At 37.3% G+C, this 20,606-nt stretch overlaps 1 protein-coding gene across 4 annotated transcripts in view; it reads left to right on the top strand.

Moving 5' to 3' along the window:
- Positions 1–20,606, top strand: part of LOC124159372 (serine/threonine-protein kinase PRP4 homolog) — a 39,391-nt gene that overhangs the window by 4,875 nt on the left and 13,910 nt on the right. For all 4 annotated transcript variants that reach the window (XR_006864958.1, XR_006864957.1, XR_006864953.1 and 1 more), the window contains 4 exons: positions 635–727; positions 6,813–6,900; positions 7,255–7,611; positions 13,462–13,697. Coding sequence is in view for 1 of the 4 variants with exons in the window: in XM_046535153.1 (XP_046391109.1) it covers positions 635–727; positions 6,813–6,900; positions 7,255–7,611; positions 13,462–13,697 (774 nt within the window). In the remaining 3 variants the exon portion in view is untranslated. The remainder of the gene's footprint in view (positions 1–634; positions 728–6,812; positions 6,901–7,254; positions 7,612–13,461; positions 13,698–20,606) is intronic.

Below are 20,606 nucleotides of genomic sequence, written 5' to 3'. Positions count from 1 at the left end.
TTGAAAATGCACATTTTTAAATTACAGAGACTTAGAGACAAGCTTTCCGATTGGCTGCGAGCTTGCCCTGTTACTGGATGCCTTGGATAGATCACAATGTCTGGTAGGAAAAGCATTCCAAGCCATGAATTCTCCAGAGCATCCTGCAACAGGGCAAACTCACAGCCAATTGGAGTGCTTGGCTTAAAGGTTTGTGACGCAATTTTTCTCCATCCTGTACATTTTGTAAAAAAAAAAGGAATTTTCATGTCTCGGAGTCTTCCGTGGCATACAGAATTTGTGGATTTCTCCATATTCCGGGTTATCGCCATGTTTCGTGGTCAGAGGTGACGATAGTTTCGCCAGGATTCCACCAGGCGTCTTCAGCGCACTTGGACCTGAAGTCCGTCCATCCCCAATTGTTATCCATTATTTTTTCGTCCTTCGTGTGACTTTTTATGTCTTTTTTAGGGTATCTCTTGAAGGTATTTCCCTGCATGAAGTTACTGATTCATGACCAATTGAATATTTTTTTTTGTTATCTGGTTGTGTTAATTTTTTTTCCTCTATTGAAGGCCACAATACTACTTCTTTCCTTTGTCAATGTGATATTGGATGTATTTTTTTGTGAATACTGTCTTGTATCATATTTCAGCTATCAGCGTGGAAGAGGTGGAGAGAGGAGTGATAAATTCAAGGATAGCCTCTCTGAAGGACTCAAAGCTGAAAAATCTTCATCAGAAGAGGAGTGAGTACCTTTATTTCTAAATGGTTAATTAGTGAAGTGACATGTTCTACTATGAATGCATTGATGTAGAATCACTGATTGCTCAGTGTTGTTTAATCAAAATATTCATTTTTCTAATTCAATAGTATTAGATATGTATTTAGTTTGCATAAAAATAAAACCACTCAGCATAACTTGTTTATTGATAAATCTCTAACACTGCTTGGTAGGGAAAATGAGGGCACAGGCTTTGTTTTTGATACTGCACAGCCAAAGTGACTCCTAAGAATAGCAAAGAATAAATATGATTCATTTGATTCCATTAAAAATCTCTCATTTAAATGGGGAGCCTTTTAGCCCTCATTGTGTCATTTGTGGCTGAGTTTGAAGTGAGCTCTATTCTAACCAAATTATATCGACATTTAGGTTAAATCAGTAAGTGACCATGAATAATAGCCTTCATAATACATAGTTAGTTATTTTGCTGTACACATATTTGTTTGTAAATGGGAACCTTGAAAGTGGTTGGCAATGGAAACCTTAGTAGTGAACTGAGTAATTAAGTAAATAAGTTGTTCTTCTGCAGAGGTCATGACTTGTGTACAGAAACATAGGTTAAATCACAGATAAATAGACTTTCATGTTCTTGACTGAGGTGACGTGAATTGAGAACCTTTAGTAATTCTCTATAAGTAGGGCTCCTAGGTTATGGTAAATAAAACCTTCAGTTAGCTGTATAAAAATGGACCGAAATTCAGTATATAAAGTCGGTAAAAAGATCTATTTTGTAATAAAGGCAATAAAAAAAGTTGTTGAATAAAACATCATTTTCCAAGAACAAAAATAAACTTTTATCAAGCCAAATGCTCTTAAGCAACACATATCGATGGGGGAAATACTGATCATAGGTAATGCAAAATGTTGATGCTTAGATTATAACATCAACAGAAAAATATTATTGAAAACTTCAAACTTAACTTAGCAACTTCCTAACATTAACAATTATGGACAGTACACCAATGCATGGAAATTTATAGCATACAACTAATCTCTTCATCCAAAGTTGACTAGAATTCTTAAGTCCTCACAATATTATTTAATATGTTCTGGTATCCTCGTTAGCTTGTCCACCTTGTTAGTACAGGAATAGGGAACAAGTTGGCACATTTTTCTCCATTAGGGTACTTGTTCCTTAGGTGTGATAGGTATCGATGCTTTCTTCAAGAACAAACGTTTGCATAATGTAACACGTGTTTAGCTCCTTTAGTTGTGTAGACCATATATGCTGGCTACCAAGTTGAGTTTGTAGGTCCAACTGACTGGCCCAATGAAAAAAATGTTACATACACTGTGTATGTAATATGGCTTCATTAAATGGTACCATTAACAATTTACCATTAAGCCCCAGCCCGAATATTCCTTGGGATGTATATTTCCTGCCATGGATCCGAGCCTGAGTAGAGCTCAGTCTTTCGCATTTGATTCCGGGGGAAAAGATTCCATACATGTTTCTTGGGCTTGAACTACCTATGGAGCCTCTTTCAATATCAATCTGGTCTTCTTGTATGGCAGGTGCTATCATTTAGTGGCTCCTAAACGTGATTTTATGAAATTAGGAAATAATTTTATAAAGAAACGTTAAAAGCCCTGGGTTTCTCACAACCTGTTCAATAACGTTGGATTCAAAGTGTTAAAGAGTCAACACGTGTAAGCATATACCTATCAGAATATGTGGCTATTGCTTCTACATTTTCAAACTTAATGCTTCAGTCTTAGTAACTAGGGATGAGTCGATTCCACTTTTTTTCGATTCCGATTCCTTCAAATCGATTCTCGATTCCGATTCCATCGATTCTTACTCCTTCTAACAGGTGGGATTTTGATTTATCTGTAGCGTTGCTGTCATTAAAATTTAAGAATTGAATAGAATAAAATAACTAGGGATGGACGGATCCAGGATTTTTGGAGCCAGATTTTTCGAATCGGTTATTTTCGAATCCAAATGCATTTTCAAATTCCTGCCATTAAACAAAGTCATTATTCAAGTTTATTCTGAGTACATACAATCAATGAAATGCTTTTTAGATTTTCATACACATTTTAATATTTTTATAAATTAAAAATTATTTTATGGGCTTTCAAGTTGTTTGCGATAATTTATGCCACAGTGCACGCACACGGCATTCATTGGTTCTCCTTATCTCAGTGGAAATGTTTATACACAATGAAAGACATTTTTATCGGTGTATCATTAAATTGAAATGCAACTGCGCAATCAGTAACACAATTAACAGTATTTAAAACAGCATTAACGTCATGTGCTCAGCATGAGGAAGGAGTGGGCAGCAGAAGCGCGTAAAGGAGAGGTGGAGGGGAAGGAGTAGTGGCGTAGCCAGGAATTTTGTTTGGGGGGATCCAAAACCAGGGGGGAAAATTTTTGAAAAAACCGGGCACTAAATAATGGGTTTTTAAACTAATTTTAACACTTTTTATAATCGAAAAAACTTAATTTGTTGAAGAAAAATTTAGTAAATTCCTGATTTTTCAATATTTTGTTTTCTTTTGTGAAGGACAATAATTGTATTTTTATATTTCGGGGGGGGGGAGGGGGGGGGGTCTGGACCCTGTCCCTGGCTACGCCACTGGGAAGGAGCGCGTAAAGGAGATGTGGAGAGGAAGGAGTGCACTCCCTCCGTATTTCAAACAACAAGGCTACAAATGAGGGAGTCAAGGATGAAGAAGTCAGATCTTGCTTCAGTGACGTTGTTGCCTTCAAAGCGAAGCCGGGCTCGCTACGTGATATACCTATGCCGTTGGCGTTTCCAATCCGTCTCTAATTGTTTGAGGGGTTAATGCTGCGCTTGTTTCTTTGAAAATTGTGCTATTTGGACAATGTTGCATATCAGTAAAATCTAATTGTAGAATTGCAGGTAGAAAACTGAGTGGCAATCAATTAGAGCTGAAAAATAAATAGAAATATCGTCAGGAATGCGTTTCGTTTGGTCTAATTCTTTTTTAAATCTCGTACATTTCATCCAATTGTCGAAGCTATCAAGATATCTTCGTGCCCAGAAAGTCACTCTCCTAGCTTTTTTCGTCTAGAAACGGAGAATTGAAGCAGGTAGGCCAAAAAGGTCAGCTGGGGAGGCCAGGTAGGGATGAAACACGCTTCAATTGTTTTCGTGTGATTTGATATTTTCCTTAGAAGACAATGATTTATGGTCCGTGTGATTTCGGAAACGAAAAAAAAACAACAGAGGCACGGGCTGATGGACGGCCGAGGGTGGTTTTCTGAAATCTGCGACATAGTTACTTTTGACGTGATTATTATCCTACGGCGCTGAGATTCTCGCGATGATTGTTCAATCTCTTGGGAAGAGTCACACTATGTGCCAGTCGTATCTTTCCTTTTTTATTTTCTGGCTGAAAATCCTGGCCACGGCTGAAATTCTACTCGTAACCTCTCCGAGAGCTTTCAAACAAAACGGTTCACGAGTAGGACAAGAATCGCATACGACGGCCATTCGATGAGAGAATCGGAACTCTTTCCACTCTGATTCTATTTCATTCACTGAAGCTATTATTTAAAATTTCGGATCTAGATCCGATGTTTTCCGCGACTTTGGATCCGATGTATTCGATGAAGGGCAATATTTGCCGCAGCACCCGCGTGCCGGGCGTATCCTACGCGCGGGCAAGGCTGACACCGCGGCCGCTTAGGTGTGCGGCAGCCTTTATGCCCCAATCTTATAGTCTATGCTCAAAACATTTATCTTCCTGGAATCGATGGAATCGGAATCAACTTTAGGCGATCGATTCTCGATTCCGATTCCGTGCCCGAGAATCGGTGGAATCGAGAATCGACATTTGGAATCGACTCATCCCTATTAGTAACTTCAGTAGCCACTTTCAGTATTGCCCTGGAATATTCTGCTCCACTTGCATTCTCCAAAACCCTGACTCCATCTATGAAAGTAAACTGCTTACTTGAGCAATGAAGTGGCTTTATAATAACAATGAAGATGCATTTCCCTGTTCGGTCAGTAGTTCCATCGCACATTATTCTAACTGGCTTATCTTGTACAGTTTCTTTTAACTCCTAAGAAAACTAACCAGGGCAGTTTTTGCTGAGGGAACCTCATAGAGTAAGATTTTCTATTTTTTTGAGTGCTAAAACAGCTTTTATAAATGCTTCTGTTAAATCATATTTGAACTGTTCTTTATCTAGCTTGGTTGTCTATGATTTATCTAAAGAGTTTTTTAGTGAAACCTGTCGTGCCAATGGTCCAGCTTCATTAGACTCCTCCGTGCCTTTCTGAAGAACTGTGGTAGGTGCTTCTGTCAGGAATCCTCATGATCCAATCGATTCTTGCAGAATTTGTACATGACAATATGGTTTTATCTGTCAAAAAACATAAAATCCTTCGCCATCGTACTTGTAAACACGTTAAAGAATTTCGACATTCCAAACGGCAAAAATTCACCCTTAGCGATATGACTTTTTAAGCTTTTAACCCACATGTTAACCTCTTGATCGTTGACAAAAATCAAGACATTTCCTGGTAACGAATTTCGGATGCAACGGAGGACTGCCGGAAAAAGAGCTTCGGAAATTGTTGCGCACCGTGACCATCTTGAAAAAATCGTGTTGATGATGAATTAAAATACTCGATCATAGTTGAAATATCTCGCAACACGTGCACATTTGATTCCAAATATGCCGCTATACCTTCTTGTTCGGACTCATGTAGGTTCTCACTCACTCTTTGTAGGTTCACTGAGTGCAACAGTAGTAGCCGTGGCCCTGAATGCGTTCGCTACGAGGGCGGAGCTGTTTTTCGGAACATTCATTGAGGCCGCTTCTTGCCCTAGCACTTGTTCCTTCTGAAGCAATCCGTTGTGCCAGGGGGGTGTTGCTATGAGATATAAAAGCTAAAACTTGGGTACCCTACCGAATCGCTCACGCAATCAGGGAGGTTCACGTAGAGGCCGCCGCTCCAATGCGATTCACGGCCTAGTGCTCACTCCTCATGAATGCACCCGTGTCTTCAACGAACTATCTGCTGCTTTGCGAGCTCTTCTTCACGACACTTGTTAGGACAAGCAATGTTTAGTTGGGTGGGATAAAGAACTTATTTTAAAAAACGCGTAAAAACTGAAAATTTGCCAAAATTCGTGAAAAACTGTAAAATTTCATGTTCGCGAAAATCAAGGAGCCCTATCTATAAGCCCTATTACCTGCTGCTACTCTTTATTGACCTCATTTTCTATTGCCACCAGTACTCCCAAATAGTTTGACTTTGTCTTTTGGATATCACATTCTCGTCTTCAGTGTATTATAGATTTAAAGACGTGCAATTGATCAATGTATCACCTGGGTTGCTGATGTCTACCTTGTCTAAAGCCCTGAGTAAGTTTAATTCTCTCAAGAGCCTCCCTTTGATTTTTACCGTACATCTAGTGATATTCAATGTCATTTTATTAATTTTATGAGTTTGCAAAGGAAATCCATGCTGCTCTATGTCTTATATAGTTCCTTTCTCTTTATGCTCTCATAGGCTTCTCGAAAATCCACAAACAATTTGTGTATATCCTCTTTGAGTGCAAAATGCTTTTCTATTTGTCATACTATAAATACATATCTGGTCTATCATTGACATGCCTTCTTCCAATCCTGATTGATAGTCTTCAAGAATTTACTCTATTAGTGAATTAAATCTTTTAGCTAAAGCTTGAATCACACAATCATTTTTTCCATCCCTCATAATGATAGCTCCTGTGATAAGTTTTCAGGAACCAAACAATGGAGTGGTTGCTCGATTCATCATTGTCTGAGTCACACGGTCATTCCCACCATCCCTTTTTGCATAGTATAATCTTTTTTTTCTATTCTTACAACTGTCATTCAATGCAAAATATTTCGGTAAGCACCACAAAGAATGAATGTAAAAAAATACTAACTTTACTCTGAATTAGCAGTTGTTCACTCCTTTTTAATGTTGAGAAAATTTGCAGCTGGAGATATCTCAGAGCAATGGTCCTAAATTCTGCTCATGGCAAAAGGTTGTTTTTGTATTTTATTTTATAATTTGTATATTCCTTCCAGCATTGCAGATATCAATATTGACGAAGAAGAAGAGGATGTAGAAGCAATCATTCAGAAAAGGAGAAAGCAAAGAGAAGAGTTGCTCAAGGTGATAAGTTTAATCAGTTTTATGAAGAATTTTAAGTCCGTATTACTATGCAAATAATTCTGTGTAGCATTTATTGTAGATTCTGAATAATGATGGTATTTTTGTATCTTTTATCCTTTATTGGACTGCATTTGAGTTTTCAGTCACCAATATTTGGGCAGCTCTTGTTCCACTTTTGAACCTTCATGTTTCATGTGGGACTTGTTATGCTTAAGTGTTTAGAATATAGAAAGAACAATGACTCATTTTAGAATTTATGTAAATTAATGAAATAGAGTTTAGAGTTGAATATTTTTAGATATTGAATTAATATTGGCCAACCAGTGTAAATATTTTTATTTTATAACCTTTCAGAGATTGGGAGCTGTAAGTGAAGATTCCAACATGTCTGTTATTGGACCTTCAGGACCCAGCAGTCCATCAGGGCCAAATACACCTATGGAGATGCAGTCGGAAGAAAACAGTCAACAGAATAATTCTTTAGCCTCGCAGGATGTGAAGATGGAAGATGTAGAGGTCTCTGAGAGTAAATCGGAAGAAAATGAAGTGAAAGAGGATAAAAGTACCAATGATGATGAAGTGACCAGCAACCCACCTGAAGATACATGTAGCAGGCAAGATAAATCAGACAAAAAAGAGGCATCACACCAGGCTAAAAAGAATGAATGGGATATGTTTGCTGAGGCTGATAACTTTGGTGGAAACTTTAATGTAAGATTTTTATAAGTTATCTGTCTTTTAAGCTTAGCAATCACACTTTCTGTGATATGAGGTGCTTAATAGGGAAAGATTGCCCAGTTGAACAACTAACAAAATGCTGAACTGTATACAATAAACTCTTGATTTTATGAAGTCAGTGGGACCGGAAAATTGGCACTTCGTAAAATCGAGTTTCGTAATTTCAAACCTTTTTCATAAGTCACGAAAAAATGTTCGCTTTTGTTTCTTCCGCCCTTTTTTGTCTATATTGGTCTAATTTATATGTTTTTGGCGGTTATTCTCGGTATTATTCATAGAAAAGGCTTTTTGCTATCAATTTATGCTGTGAAAGATCGTTAAATAATTATACCACCATATAATTCCCATTTCTCATTCATACTTCAACATCAACGATCGCTTAAGAAATTCCCGACCAGTTTAGAAAACGTAATCAAATAATGAATTGCAAAGTTTATTATAAGAATTTAATGTTATAAATTTGTGGTTAGGAGCGAATAACAACTTTTAAGTACGCGTAAGATGGATATTTGTTTCCAGCACCCACGGAATTTTAGCGGCAGCCGGCCTAACCGCCATTTATGTCGCCCTCTATCGCTCAGTGACGAGAAAAAAAAAGAAAAACGAGGGCCTTAACCCATTTCCAAAATAACCTTCGTAAGTTAATATTTCGAGTTACTCCGTATTTTCAGCTGAATGTGCTATCTTTTCAATTAGTTGTTTTCATTGAGATTCAGTCACGATCATAAATTACGTAGGATATCTTCTGGCGAACGTTTGAAGTAAATTATGTATGAGTTCTCCGTCCGGTAACTGTGCACCATCATCTTTGCTGACGTTGCTACGAAAGACTTTATTCTTCATCAGGACCATATTCTTCATACCGGGTGTGAAGTGCTATACACCCATGTCTCGTATAGCGCAAGGGATGCGTTCCTTGGGGTCTTTGCGCTATACGAACTTGCGTTATACGAGAGCGTTTTAACATAGGGAAGATAGGGATGCGTTCCTGGTAGCATAGGTCTTTGGTATTGAATTTCCTCTAAAACATCTATATTCCCATTAACACACTCAATGCTGAGAAAATTTATCATAACATACCGCCACGCGGAAAAAATATTTTGCAATAATATCAGATATTGTGTCTTCCTTAATCGTATACAATCATACATAGTTGAAAATCATTAAAATTTTCACTATTAATAAAAAAAATATTAAATATTATAATAAAATTATAATAAATATATTATAATAAAAAGAAGGCAAAAAATCTGCTGCAAGCAAACGACATGTATCCAGTCACAGGAAAAGACACACAGAGACGCTGGGCACAATGGCAGGGTCTAGTAGAAGACGCGGAGGCAGATGGCGGGCCGAGAAACCTAACGAGACCGATGCCTTGTATTCAAGGCATCCGCGTCCTAGGCTAGCGCGGGATGCCTTGAATTCAAGGCATCCGCATTGAGTGTGTTAAAAGCCTTAGAAAACATTATTTCTATAAATATTTATAGTTTAAAACATCTTTAAAGATAGTATTCACGCATTCAAAGACTTTTATTCACGTTAAAAAAAATTCTTACGTGCTTTCGAAATTCCATCCTGTCGTGCGGGTGGGCTAACATCTGCTATCTCAGGGGATCGTAATGCATTGCCGGCAGTTGACGATTTTTCAAACTAGTCTAAAAACAACTGTTGTGTCACCCAGGCCCTTTAGTCGCTCATCGAAATGACAGGAAAATGCTACTTTAAATGCCATTTCATAGCTAGCGGAGTTTATGAATGATAAATCATTATAATTTGAAGTCCTCCGAGTCATTAGCAGCTACGTGAAACAGTATTTAAATGCCTTGAAACCTGACCCAGGTTTTCCTTCCCTGAAAATGAATGAACGAGAATGCATTCTTTTCCAAAAGAATATCGTCTCGTCAACACTAAATCTAGTCGAGGGGGAAAGGTGCCACTTTCAATAACAAGCTTGGAGTTCATCAGAAAATGTTGTGGTGGCTGCGCTATCAACACTTGCAGATTCACCTGATATCGCCGCACTGAAAATACCTGCTTGCCGTTTAAATTCTGGAACCAACCGCTTTCACTAAATGTCTCGGAGCGATTACCACTCTCGTCTTTTTGTACTGATTCACCATGAACTTTCCGTATGTGTAGACCGCTTGGTTGAAGTTGGTGTGGCTGAGGTCACTGATATTTTAGCTTCGTCTTTATTCAGAATAAGGCATCGTGAGTTTAAACTTCCATGCAATATCGCTTTGACGCTCTCCATTTTCAAAGCAATTGACCTCTCTCAAGTCCTCTTCTAGGTTTATGGTTTTTCTTGATAAATTCTTGATTTTTCTACACGCGTTCCTATTTTTTGCCATATTCTCTTGGTTTTTACTCTGTATGGCTCTATCTTAATCACCTTCTTCTGCTGAACTGTATTCCTGAGACGCAGAAGGCCTAGGACTGCGGGGAGGGAACGAAGCCATTGTGTTTGAGACTCTATAGCGGACCCTTTTATGTGTTGATGCTATTCATGCGCAACTCGGCCACCGCTCCATTTCTCCCCTGTGAATACCGATGACCTTGAAGGCTTTAGCGTAGACCCTCTACCTGGAAGTCAATCGCCCGGTAACCTACGACGGCAAAAATACGTCTCAAACCGTATTGCTGAAAAAAAAAAACTCATTTCCACTAGCCCCACGCTTAATTAACGATCTAAATTATTTATTATCATTCTGTTAAGGAGACGAGATAAATCTTCGGTAGGCCGGCTATGTGGACCCAATGACGAGTAATACTTTTGGCAATTGCACAGCAATGAATTTCGATTAATATATAAACAAAAAAGAAGATTTGAGGCAAGAAATAATAATAATATGCGTAAATTTATAGAAATTACGTGTTTACTTAGCGCAAGTTCACGTTTTATCACGATTTAGATTTAGATTTAGATTTTTGATTAGGCTACACTGCGTTGCAATGTTTCCCCGAGGAACGAATTTGCGCTATGTCGAAATTGCGCTATACGAGACATGGGTGTATAGTATTTCTCTCTTCTTTTATGCCGACTGGAGCAAGGTTCCAACCGGAAAACGACAGGAGAAACATCTTCCATTATCGGAGAAATAAAGAGAGAATCGTTATTATCCGCATTGATTGTTTTCCTACAAGAGATGTTTCGTCATTTCTCAACGTGTGTGAAGTATTGGTTCACTTGCGTGAATTTCCAAAAATGACACGCAAAAACCTGTACCTTCACCTCATTTAGTTTTCGTGTTCCTTTCTCCGCCGTATTGAAAGTTATGCAAAGGATCATTGACGTAGAGAAATGATTTTCTTAGCTTTAGCACTAAAAAATAGTCGCGCCATAATCGTAAATAAATATAGTGTGGAAAGAGCAAAGAAAATAATTTCAATTGAAACGTCTGCAGAGAAGAAGAGAGACAATTATAAGCGCGGCACCATTTCCCCGATAATGGAAGATACTTCTTCAGCCTCTCTCTGGTTAATAACTTACCCCCGTTGCAGGTAAAGATGAACCATGCCCTTCTCCACAATCGGAGAACGTTCCCAGTGGGTGGGGTGAATAAGAGTGGGATGGGGAATGCCTGAGGAAAGAAGTGGTCAGCATATGGTGGGGTGAAGGGGGCAGGAGAAAGAAGGGTGGGGAAAGGGCCTTCAGCTCTGCCTCAGTCTACGTTTTGGGGGCGTATTTTTCTACGACGCACTGAAGCTCTGTAACCTTAGGGAGGGAGTGAATGGGAAATGCTGGGGAAGGAGGGGTTTGAGATGCGTAAGGTGGGTGTCAGCAAGATCAGCAGAAGGCCGCGGGAGGAAGTAAACAAATACTTTGGAAAGAAAGATCTCTCGGCATGGGAAAATGGGGAGACGCGCGAGAAGAAAGTTCATGTTAAGAGTTAGAAGTGCGTCTTCATTACGAGTAGCCTGAAAAATAAGTTGGTGGTTGATAGAGTCCAATACTTAAGATATTTAAGTTGTTTATTCAGGAAGGCTATTATATACACGAAAAGATATTACTAAAAAAGCTGTTATTTTTTTTCTTTTTGCCCTTCTCCATCGCCACTTCCCCCATATTTTCTCACTTGCATAAATGGGAATGAAATTGGGGACCTAACTCGTTAGCCGGATCAAAGTATCTTAATGTTTGGAGGGCAGCGTGTACTTTTTTATTATTTGGTGAAATTACTTCCTCACTTTCATCTTCGTCGTCACTGCTATTCTGACTAGTCCCGGCCGCTGCTTCTTCCGACGTATGTACCGGCATCCCATTGTCGCAAGCCCGCAGATCATCGTCAAGGGCAATAGAATCGTTTGATGTTGCATGCTGTGCTCTTCCTGCTTTTTCCAAGAATTTTTCAAAATCATCTTTTAAGCCTCTAATCTCCTCCGCGATTTTATCCGCTGCAGCTTCCTGAAGGTATAACGTAACGAATCAACCATAGCCGTGATATTATAGCAGTAGAATTACTAGTAGGCTAGTTGTATCAATTACCAACCTTGAGAACATCCTCATGATGCGCTATCAAAGGGAATCCGGCCGATTTCCAGCAATTAGCGATTGTAGTGGAGGGAATAAAGTACGTCTTTGAACCGTGTTTCTGTGATGAAAAATGACAATTTTATTAACTTGGCCATTTTAGCAAAGTTAACAAAATCGTTATTTCTCATCGCAGAAACACGGTTCAGGGACATACTTGAATGCCTGATTGGCAGGAGTGCGATGCAAACAATTAAACAATTATTTTTTGATGATGGCATTGATTGATAGATTCTCAAAATGCAGTCAGAGCGGTCACTTTTGGGGAGGGAGGCCCCCCGCTTGGAGGATCGAAGAGAGGGGCCAGCGAGGGTGAGCTCATCGAGGAAAGGGTCCCGGATTAGGGACCCTTCGAAGTGCTTCAGCGAAAAGTAGTCAAGTAGTCTTCGAAGTATGTTCACAGCAGCCTGCCTTGCGAACGTACCAGGTACGTTCACAGCAGTGCAAAGGGTTAATTAGGGGTGTACGAAACACCCCGCGCGACCTTCCTGACATGTTAAACTACGAAGTATTGTCAATGCGATGTTTACGAATAGGCACGTAAAAAGGGGCATTATGTCAGTCGCGATATTTTACTGAACTCCTACTTCCCCTAAATTCCCACCGTGAGGTTTTAGGCGAACCCTTTCTCTCCAAAGTTGCACTATCATTTACGATTTCACACTTTTGATGAACCACAGTTGGAAGCGCTGATTTTTTTAGCTACTTACGCCGGCATAACTAGTTTTGTTGACAAATATTTCGCCATAGTTTGTATAAACGAATGCCTTTCGCTCCTGGGGACCGATCCGAGGTTCGTAAATTCAAAGCATTTCGTAAAATCGAAACTTCGTTTAATCGAATAACGCCATGTATTTACCATAGGCTTTTCGCCGTGACCGCAATATCACTTCGTATAATCGAAAACTTCGTAAAATCCTGCTTCGTATAATCGAGAGTTTACTGTATGTGTTACAGTTATAATGTGGAATTTGTTGCAAATAAGACAGATTATGTATTATGCATCCTCCTTTTCAACCTACTGTTTCTAAAAAATAACAAACATAGAATACCTTTGGATTTAATAATTACATAGAGTCATTTGGTTTCTTTGATATTTAATCTTAATGAGTTATTAATAACCTTTGAAACAGGAACTAATGAATGGTTATGTTATAGATTTAATGAGAGGAAGTCATAATTTTAAAATTCATGTCCTTGAAAATAGCTACATATTTACAAGTAAAACTGTGACATTGTTTTTCTGCATGATTTTTGTCAAAGTACTTTATTATATTTATGTTTTTCAGAGTCCCAGTGCAATGGAGAAATTACAGGGAGGTACACAGGAAAATCCTAATTTGACTGACAATTGGGATGATGCAGAAGGTTATTATAGAGTGAGGATCAGTGAAGTTTTGGATGGCCGCTATGCTGTTTATGGCTACACTGGTCAAGGTGTCTTTTCAAATGTGATACGTGCACGAGATAGTGCTCGTGGTAACCAGGATGTAGCTGTAAAAATCATTCGAAATAATGAAGTTATGTAAGTCTAAATCTTCTTATTGCATGCTATAACTAAACTAGTTAGTTTTTTTCTACCACAATTGGTCATATCTTTTAAAAGCTATTTCTGTTTTTATGTTATTCAGTGAAGTGGCAGTTATCTCTGCTGAGAGTTCTGCTACATTTTTAAGTTATGATTCCATTGTGTGTAAATCAAATCTTTTGAATTTTTTATTGAATCATAATGAAGGAATTCCACGTACTTGTGACTATTTGCCTTCGATACATGCATTGTTGAATTTATTTTTGGTGAGAATGCTTGCCCTGGTTTTGCTGTTTTTAATTTCAGGTTGCAGGATAAAATTACAGGTATGTGAAAATGGTTTTGTGCTTGTTAAACGTGATTATGTGGGTGTCTTCTCTGTCTTCACTGTGTTATTGAGCTTACATCCTTATGGAAATTTTTATGAGTAAAATCCTTATAATTGTTAGCCTTTCATTGGAAAACAATCTTAGATAAGTGGCTACTTGAGATAGGGATTGCTGGCTTTTGAAAAAATTGGAAAATATTGGAGGCTTTAGGAATTTATAAAAATTTTGGTATGAGCATTCCTCAAAGAGGATGTGAAGTAGGTTAACGCTCTAGGTCCTTGAGTCATTCCAAAGTTTTGTCTAGTGCTAGTCAGCTCAACCTTTTTCCTTTCAAGGCGGAATGTCATGTGAGTCATGATGAGGGAGATATTTGTTACCCTCTTAATTTTAAAGAGATGAGTAAGGAATAAATTACAGGTATAGGATGGAATGCTATTTGGGTGATATTCAACTATTTTACTGGTAATAAAATACATATTTTGGTTGTGTTGCTTTCTCAAACCTAGTGGACTCTATGCTTATCACAGAATTACAATTTTCTTCTGCTGCTGTGTGGCTAAGATTGAGATTTGATCCCAGATTATCGACTCATTGTATCCATGTATATCATGGTACACTTTTCTCGAGAGACAAAAAAATATGTAGCCGTGATGTGTCTGGACTCTTTTAAGAATTCCTCTTCCATCTGATTCAATTGGAAAGAGTCATGTATGTAATTAATCATGGAAAAAAAGTATTTTGGTTAAAATGAAAATGGGCTTACCTAGAGACTCACAAATGAAAAAATTGCTTTGCTTTCCTCTGTCGATTTATTTTGACATTACAGCATTGCAAATTCGCTTTGGTGTTCATTTATTTTTTTGAGCTCCAGTTTCTTTGTTTTATTGGTTGCCATAAAAAAAGATCAGAGGGAGTGAGGGAAAGGATCGGATTTTGGTTTTTTGATGCAGGTATTAGGTCTGGGATGATAAGGCCTTGTGCGATCATTTCTGTTTGGTCATTATGGTTTTGTATGATTAGTTATTGGGGTAGATGTGATGTGGGCTCTTCCATATGATCAACCAATGTGATTAATAAACCGGAACTCAAAAAGTGCCCTTGATAATCTGTCGCTACAAAACACAAATGTGGAGTAAATTAAATACCTTGGGAAATTAGGGATTTTTTCTTTTAACAATGTTTGATATATACACAGTTTTTGTTGTTTGTTGGTTACTTGGGTATCAAAATAAATAATTCTGAGGATTTCTTGGGAATACTGAGAAGTAATCCTGAGGATTTATTTGCAATTGAATGTTCAACATCTAGATCTGAAAATGGCCCTTACTTCACCTAGGTATCCACGCATGAGAGTATGTAAAGGGTGTTTTGGAATGCTGTTATTTTGATTATTCGTTGAAGGGATTGAGTGGTTTGCTTGTGCTTCTCTTTGCTTTCTGTCTACTGTTGTTGTGAATCTACATGAAGACAAAATTTTGACGATTCAGGCTTGCTGTGGAATCAAAACATATGAGGTTGAAGAACAAATGCAACTGTATTGTTTTTGTCAAATTTTTCACTTCGTGGCTAAACAGTTTCTCACTGTAACTACTTACAGAGTATTGTAGTTCTTCAAATGTAGTCTTCTCTCAGTTTTAGTTTCCCCCATATTTTATGAGAATCCAATATTGCAAAATCACACAGCATTTGCCCTTGAATGTAGTACCTCCCATTAATTTTCCCCAAAAGATTTTGTGTGAAAAGGATGGAGGGGATTTTCTGAGAAGTACAGTATTTGTTTGTCGAATTGATGATATTGAACTTTGAAAATCGGGAGCATGGTTGCAAATTCATCGTGAAATAGTGGAAACATGCTTTTTTTCTTCAACTTCTACCTTCAAAAATTATAGATCATTGTATTCGTGATTAATTAATTCCTCAATCAGTGATTAATTCAATAGAACTCACTAAAGGATATAAATGCTGGAGTGGTTAGGGTGAGAGATAGCAGTTTTTTTGGAGAGACTTCTGCTTGTTAGAACTTTTTTCCCTGAGAAACTCTCCCAAATATGTGTTTTTAAATCAATCCATTGCAGAAAAATAAATTAGAACTTATAGTTTAGGTCCTTCATAAATCTGAACCTTGAATGAAATTTAGTTTCAGTGCCTCTGGTTTAGAGTGTGGAACCTTCTTTTGGCCGTTTAATCACCAGTTATCAAGATGGGAGGAACAGTTATTTTTCAGAGGTAATTATGTAAGTGAATCTGTTTGAGACATCATTGGTACATGATTGATATTCTAGGAGAAAAAAATCTTTGATGAGCTCTCCCATTGTGGTAGAACAAAATTTCTTCTGTGGCCAAAGAATTACCTGCTATATACCTTCCGACACATTTTCAGATATCACTAGGGAAATGCACTCCTTCCATTAAATTGTTGCATTCTTGCATTAATCCTAGTGTTATCTATTTTCAGTAGATCCTTAAATGTATGTGGAGTACGTGAGACTCATATTTAGTCATTAGAAAAATAATTACCTCTTGGTTGTAATTTTCACAATACCAATATAATTAAACTGGTTGCCTTCAAATTATTTTAATTTTGATTGTAAACTTGTTCTATCTAAACTACTGCAAAAACTCAGTCATTGGCTGGTAATAATATTTTAAAGCAATTAACAGTAGCTGATATTTATACAGCTGTATTTTGAGTTAGGGAAACTGAAACCTAGGTCTCAGTCCATTATATTTATCTCTTCGTTTAGTGATTGGAACTTAATCTCTAAAATGAGGCATGTATGTATGTATCATGAAAAATAATGTATGAAGCATAAATAAATATAGAACCCAGGAAGTCATCTACTTGAGATAGCTGGGCAATTCTTGGCAGAAAAAAAATTGTTTGGAAAGAGCCCTTTGTTATGCAGGGAAAGGAAGAGTGAGTATGTTTTGACGTGGGGAGAACCTGTAGAAATATTATACTTTAAATTAGGATGGTGTGACTCTCTCCAATGTAAAAAGGAATCTAACTAGTGTTGCTTAACTTCAAATGATAATTCAATTTTATTTACTATAAAATTTATAATAGTAGTATTTACGGTAGCACATTAAAGGTAATAACAAAGATAAGATCTAATTATAAAAATGCATGGTTGGCTGACCTAGAGACTAGTATCCAATTGAGGGTCTTATTAAGATATCGCACGATAACCATCAGTTTCTTTCAAGTGATTTCCATGTGTCACCAGAATGCAACTATATTTTGTCGTTAAACCGTGAAGTATAAATGTGTGCACAGTGTGCCTATAGACAGTTACAGCGTAGGCAAAAATAGGTGGCATATTGAAAACCATTTCTATCATAAATTGGAGAACAAGGCTTGTTAGAAATTTCCTAATTGATATCCCATTACTATCTGAAGTTAGTAGCTTTGAAATGAAATGAATATATATACTTCATGTGATGCCAAGTGTCGCACATGTCCAGATAAGATAGCAATTTCTTGCACCTGCTCATCAAAAGCTGCAAAAGTCACTTAATCACTTCTAGGAATAATTAGTGGATCAAAGGGGAATGTCTATAATTACCAACTACTTTAGGCTAAATCATTTAACGGTGAAAGCATTGAGTGTATTTGCAGGTAGTCTTTGATAACTTCAAGTCAGGGAATAAATGAAGGAAGATAGGGATACTTGACGGAACATCTCCCTTTTGAACATGAATTGCCTGTGAGCTATGCTGTCGAATATATACTTAGAGAAGAATTGTTGGTGAAATAAATGACATAATTGTGCACTATTTTGGACTTCACTAATTTTGTAAGATGTCCCTTGGCAAATTCTAAAGAGTTACCTCAGCTCTTTTAGTTCAATAGCTGCCTATGAGGGTTGGAAAAGTACATTCATATAAAAGATAGACTTTCTATTCTTGAAATTTTTGAATATTTCATTTTTTACAATTTGATTAGTAAGAATTCATATTTAAATGATTTTCTTCAAGCAATGCTATTTGTACCTAAATGTCCACAAATATGCAGGTTATTTTTATAATCATTTATTTTGAATGTGCCTCTGCAATATCATGGTGAATATGTCTTAGTCAACATTTTAAAGCACTTAGTATTACTTAGGGTATTTTCCTTTTAAAACTTCTTGGCATAAAAAGTTTTAGCATATAAATAAAAGTGAATTAAAAAGTGGAAAATCTTTCTTTGAATACTTAACTTACAACTTTTCATATTCATACAGGGTCCATTATAAAAGTGATGTGCATTTTCTTGGAAAAATGTATTTATATACTTAAGTGGTATAAATGCTTCAAATTCTTCAAAATACCCTCTCCCATCATCAATACACCTGCCATGCCTGGAAGGCACCCTGAAACTCCTTAATGGGAATGTCTCTTAGGGACATTGTTAAATACTTTTGGATGTTTACCACAGACTCCCAATGCTTTAATTTCAGCCATCTCTCTTCAGTTAGGGAAACAAAAAAAGTTGGACGGAGGCAATTCGAGACTGTAAGGGGGCTGGGTGACCATCAGGGTGTTGTTCTGGGTGTTTCTCCTGGTCAAGAAATTGGTAAAGATGAAGGCCGTGTGGCTGGCGGCGTTGTTATGGTGGAGCCTGACCGTGTTTTTGATGTCATCCCTTATGCAGTTAGAGATTACATCAAAAAAACAGTCAATCTTTTGAGTACCTGCAGGTAAAATGCTGCGTTGACAGCTTCTTCCTACTGTAAAAACTCCAAATAGATGATTCCTTGGACTTCAAAAAAGAGAATGGACATCGTTTTTATGCTAAACTTGCTCACTCGCACATTCTTGAGTCCTAGAGTTGATTTAGTATGCCACTGCTGCCTTATGTTGCTGCTCTGCCTTTTCGATTCTGGGTCATACTCAAACGTCCAGGATTCGTGTCTAGTTATGACAGAGTTCAGAAAGTCCAGCTCCTTTTGAATCAAATCCAACAATTCTTGAAAGCTCGAAGTCTGTGCTATCCTTTGTAGTGCCGTGTTACGAAGTCGAAAAATGTGCTTCACACACAGGCACATCTTTCCACTCAGTCTGCTCAAAGCAAACTGACAACTGGCTGCATTCGAAGGGTAGACCTCTCAACATATTTTCTGACCTGTTTTACCCTGCTAAGATGGATAGTCGCATCACAATAAAATCATGCGCATTACTTTCATAATGGATACTGTCGTTGTGGCATGTTTCCCTCCTGAAACATAACTTGTCGCTCAACTTCAGAGAAATGTTAGTTTTTCGTGTGGCAATATATGTAAAGGAAAAAACAGTGCAACTGTTCTTAAAGCTATGCTGGGATGCTTCAAGATTATGTGATGGCTTATTTCAAGTGTAGGATAAAACCTACTATTTTTATGCCTTGGGAACCCTCAATTGAATTATTTTGGGTCTCTTTTACAATATTAGTCATAAGGTAGTTATATCCTCCGTACAAATTTTACTTTACTAGTAAGTAACTGCCTTTTCATGTTTTTGCTAGTAGTGAATATCCTTTGGAGTTAAATCTGCTTAAAGTACACAGCAACCTAACAAGAGGACTGAACTGTGAAATGGGTGAGTCCTGCATTGGCCTGCATTATTATGATCATAACAGAAATGTACTTGTTCTTATGACTAGAGAATGAAAAGTAATTGCTAATATGAATTTGATGCACTTGATTTTGAGAAAAATTCCTGTGCGTTAGCTTATCTTAATGGCTAATAATTCATAGCGTATGTAAACCAAAATTTAGTTCTCATGTTTATTGAATAAGTAGAGGATTGTTGTCAGTAACTGTAGAATGTTAATTTTTGCGTATTAAACTTATATTATTTTGAATGTTTTGCTATTGAAATTGATACTGTCACCTCTTTCTGTGTTTCAGCTTTGAAACTGTCCCCAATAATCCTCTGCTGGAGAGCACTTCTCTCCTGCCAAGCGACCAAATGCGTGAGTTTAAACTCCCTGGTTTGCACTTCTTTGTTTGCAGGGTTAAATTTAATATGAGCTGATCTCACTGAAGAGAATTTTGCCATAATTGTAGCATGTTGAAGTTAATTGTTGTGTGTATTAAATATGTAGTACATGTGAGCGGATGCTTATGAATGTGATTGGTTTATATGGCAGATGCTGTCAATAATTTTTTATCCCATCGATCAAGTTCTGTATGAATCTCATCAGGGTAGTTCAACTTTTGAAATTTGCTTCTACATTAAGAAATAGTTAGCTTGATAAGGAAATTTAGGATGACTGGTGTTAGAAGTAATATTATCGTCGCTGAAAACCAAAAGTGACTTAATAATTACATAACCCTTCAGTAAGTCAAAAGCCAAAGAATTTTATTGATCTTCTTAAAAAAATATTTGAAAAAATCCTGTTAATATTATCCAATTCCTTTTTTATGTTAACACTCGTAAATTTCCAATGACATGATTGCTATCCATAATCTTAGTGGTTGCAAATGCTACAAATGCATATCTTGGAAAAGTTGTTTAATTAAGAGGAAAACTGACCAAAAAGCAAAAACCGTGTGTATTGTACCTAAAATATTTTTGTTATTGATAAATCCTCTGATTTAAAATTCTACATTTG

Source organism: Ischnura elegans, chromosome 1 (genome assembly GCF_921293095.1).
Source record: "Ischnura elegans chromosome 1, ioIscEleg1.1, whole genome shotgun sequence".
NCBI classification, from domain to species: domain Eukaryota; kingdom Metazoa; phylum Arthropoda; class Insecta; order Odonata; family Coenagrionidae; genus Ischnura; species Ischnura elegans.
This window is presented reverse-complemented; position numbering and strand designations above follow the sequence as displayed.